This window comes from Chanodichthys erythropterus, chromosome 6 (genome assembly GCF_024489055.1).
Source record: "Chanodichthys erythropterus isolate Z2021 chromosome 6, ASM2448905v1, whole genome shotgun sequence".
NCBI lineage: Eukaryota > Metazoa > Chordata > Actinopteri > Cypriniformes > Xenocyprididae > Chanodichthys > Chanodichthys erythropterus.
In genome coordinates this window covers 17,491,185-17,494,692 of record NC_090226.1, presented here as the reverse complement: position 1 = coordinate 17,494,692, position 3,508 = coordinate 17,491,185, and the positions used below count along the sequence as shown (strand labels likewise).

The 3,508-nt window shown below is 38.6% G+C and overlaps 1 protein-coding gene across 1 annotated transcript; it reads left to right on the top strand.

Annotated features, from left to right (window-relative positions):
• Nucleotides 1-1,817, top strand: LOC137021869 (uncharacterized). Its single transcript, XM_067388845.1, has 6 exons — nt 1-203; nt 369-491; nt 698-813; nt 920-1,067; nt 1,132-1,247; nt 1,311-1,817. Exons 1-6 carry the CDS (start codon nt 44-46, stop codon nt 1,815-1,817), a joined length of 1,170 nt encoding a protein of 389 aa, XP_067244946.1. The 5' UTR covers nt 1-43.
• Nucleotides 1,818-3,508: the final 1,691 nt, after the last annotated feature.

The window sequence follows — 3,508 nt, the reverse complement described above, 5'->3', positions numbered from 1 at the left end:
ATTAAATTTTTGGTATTTGTTTGGGTATCATAACAAACTCACCATGCTTTGGCCAATGGACATCTTGCTTTTCACAATGGTTGTGCTGACACCGATTTCATCTTTAAGGGCTGGTCCTGGGGCTTTTTCTGAAACTGGTGCTGTTTATGGAGCAGCCTCTGAAAACCCAATCCGTTTTGGCAAACTTTTAATAGGTGGTGAAGGTACAGTATCTAACAAAGAAAAGGGAACATCTGAACTCAAATCAGCAGAACAGTTTGATGAATATTGGTCAAAAGAAGTTAATTAGAAAATAAAATTTTTAAAATGGGTCTTTAATAGAGGGATATAACTTTCATTTCTTAATGTGCTTTTTATTCTATATTAAGAGCGGTTCCACCTTGCTGAAGCTAAGCTGCATCGTTTGGGTCCTTCTGTGCACTGTGGAAATGATTCAATGACCTTGCGCATTCCAGGGGCAATAAGAACTCCACATTTTCTGGTTGATCAAGGTAAGATGTTTTGGGCTTGTGAGTATGTGGTATTATTATATTATATATTATATATTATATTATATATTATATTATATTTTATATTATATATTATATTATATATTATATATTATATTATATATTATATTATATTTTATATTATATATTATATTAATATTATATATTATATTATATTATATTTAAATCATAAAGTAACTCTCCACCAGGAGATCAGTCAATAGTGCCTTTGTCTGAGATGCCAGCCAGCTGTGGTTTCTCACTGAAGCGGGCACGCAGAGACGTTTCTCTTGTTGCTCCATACCAGGGCTGCGTCCGACTACAGGTTAGTTTGCATGCTAAAGATAAGTGCACTGTAGCTCTGCTCTGACCATGTGAAGAGTGAGGCTTGAATGATTTGGAGTTCTTTCTCTCCCTATATCTCCTAACAGGACGGAAGTTATGTTCTACCACTGCTTGTAATGGGGGCTCCGGTGCAAATGTCTTGCCCTGCAAGTAATCTCATCCCTACAGTGTCGTGCTTTCCCTCTTACATGACTATCTCACTTGATGTCGGAGTAGATGATGTTAAAGTTAAAGGTAAGTCCCTTAATTTGCATTTTTAAGTTGAGAGGTGTTTGAGCTTTGTTTTTCTTTCTTGTAGTTGATGGATCATGGCAGCCTTTGCTTTTAACACCTCCCAAATGCTCATTCACATTGGAGACTGTTGATGGTTCACTGGTTATCACGGCACCATTAGGAAGCTGTTTGGAAGTGAAGGTAAAAATAGTGCACTTGTCTGATTTTACATGTATGGTAGCTGACGTTTCATGTCTTCCTCAGGATGGTGAAATGCAGCTCCCTCTGATGTACGGTGACCGGGAAGTGACTCTTTCTTGTCCCGTGACTCCAATGCCGGCCCCAACAACCATTACTCCATTCCAGGACCCATTGGACAGTCAACAAATATTTTACCCTTCCCCGTTTGGAAAACCCTGGTGGTATCATCCACATTCTCCTCGTTACCCTGTACCTCCCACTGTGCCTCCTATGACTCTGCCTCGTCAAGACCCTAACCAACATGTGTTCCCTCACATGTATCCCATGTCAATGTTTGATCCTTACTTGTATTCTAGTGGTTCTGCAGCAAAATGGCCCAGGTATCCGATGTTTCCTCCCTATATATACCACTCCAAGAGCCCAGTTGAAGCAACAACGACACCTTCCACAACCACCGCTGCTCAGTTTGAGCAGTTTGCAGGTTATCCTCCAATGTACCCAAAGTTCTATGGGCGTCAATCCTTCAAGCCTTTTGTTCCTGCTGGTGGAAAATATCGCTTCATGCCCTAGCATCCTCAAGATCCAGGATTTTCTAGATCTGATTTTATCAAATATTTACTGTAACAAACAGGAATAAATGAGTTGTTGGATCATGCCAGGCGCTCCATCTTTGTTCCTTTTTTTTTTTTTTTTTTTTTTTTTTTTTTTTCTGTATGTGGTTGTATACTACAGTTTGTTGCTAGAAATTAACTGGTTATACTTTAATAGAAAATATTTCTATACACTCAGTATACAAAACCGATGGGTGTCTATAGAGCTCTATATTTATAGGTAATTTGTCCACTTGAGCTTTTACACAACTCTTTAAACTTTGTAAACCTATCACAAATTGTTGGTTCAACACTTGGCCTTGTTAGCAGGTCATCCTTTTCACTCAAAGCTACAAAGATGTGTAGTATAAACGATGTTACTGCAATCAAGTTATTCACATGCATGGGAAAATTGGATCTAAATTGACACATGGCACAATGCAGAAGCTGTAAGAGCCTGTTCATTAAAAGAATCAAAGTAATAGCACTTAATATGATTGTTGTATCCAAAGTCCCTGGTGTGGGGCCTAAATTTGGACTGAACTTTTGGCTTTTTTTTTGTTTTTTTCTCACTATTTTCATATCCTGCATATCCTATAAAATGTTTGTTCAGGTTTTAATTTGGGCAAAGTTTTTCACTTTGAAATGTTAGCTTCTAAAGTCTTTAATTCAGATAAAACTTGCTGACACTATTTAGCTCCTGGTACAGTTTTTGTTCAATGGCCTTTGAAAATTAACAGGACAACATGGCTTGGCTCTTCACTCTGATTTTTTGGACTGCCTTTTCTCCAGAAATCTGTCACTTCCCTTGGTTCTAACTCAAAACAACCCTTAAACCACAACAACCTGAACATTCGGGCAATTGATGGCTTTCCATAAACTCTACCCGCAATACACCACGCAAGTTGGGTTGAGGAAAGAGTTGACCATAGGTTGTCCAAAGACTTGATTTTACCTATTTGTTCTAACTTTAGCATAAATGAGGGCTCTAGGGAAGGAAGTGGATTCAACAGAGCCTTGAGGTTATGATGCCCTCTAGTGGTCCACTGAAGATGGACATGTTCATTCTAGAGAAAAAAGATATTGAGGTGGAAGAGTTAGGTACTCGCCATAACACTCCAATTCCACAAAAACGTACCCAGTACATAGATGATGAAGATATCGTTTTAGCTAACAATAACAGTGCCTCTGATGAAGCCATACCCACAATGGTTGTTCAGTTGACTACATCCACCCATACGCACATAAACCGCAATGATAGAATGAACAAAGACCAACCTTTGTTAACAACCATCAAACCAATTACAGAGAAAAAATCTACTGAAAAATTTCCAGACATTTAATACAAATGTAGAGGAGAACAACAAATAAAACATGAAGACGTCTCAAGATACAAAGCATGTTGTTTTCGCACAGATTTTAAGCTCCATCACAAAGCCTGAAACATCAGGGCACAATGGCACACTTATGACGCAGTCTGGCTCCATCTAAGGCTCTTTTGAGAATCTCATGGTGGGAGAGGAAAATTACGTCAACAGTCCTCTGCCTGCAGCCACACCTCCATTAAAGAGTGGTTAGTATTTATCTGAGAGCTTTATTCTGTTAAACAGTGGTGATGGTTTTTGAACAACCATTGCAATGTCAGTCCTGGAAAAAAAACAGCAAGAAAGT

Excerpts from the sequence above, each read along its gene's own strand:
- LOC137021869 (XM_067388845.1), top strand. The coding sequence starts at position 44 with ATGCTTTGGCCAATGGACATCTTGCTTTTCACAATGGTTGTGCTGACA. Across the intron at positions 1,068-1,131 it reads AGATGATGTTAAAGTTAAAG|TTGATGGATCATGGCAGCCT; the intron begins GTAAGTCCCTTA and ends TCTTTCTTGTAG. Across the intron at positions 1,248-1,310 it reads GAAGCTGTTTGGAAGTGAAG|GATGGTGAAATGCAGCTCCC; the intron begins GTAAAAATAGTG and ends TGTCTTCCTCAG.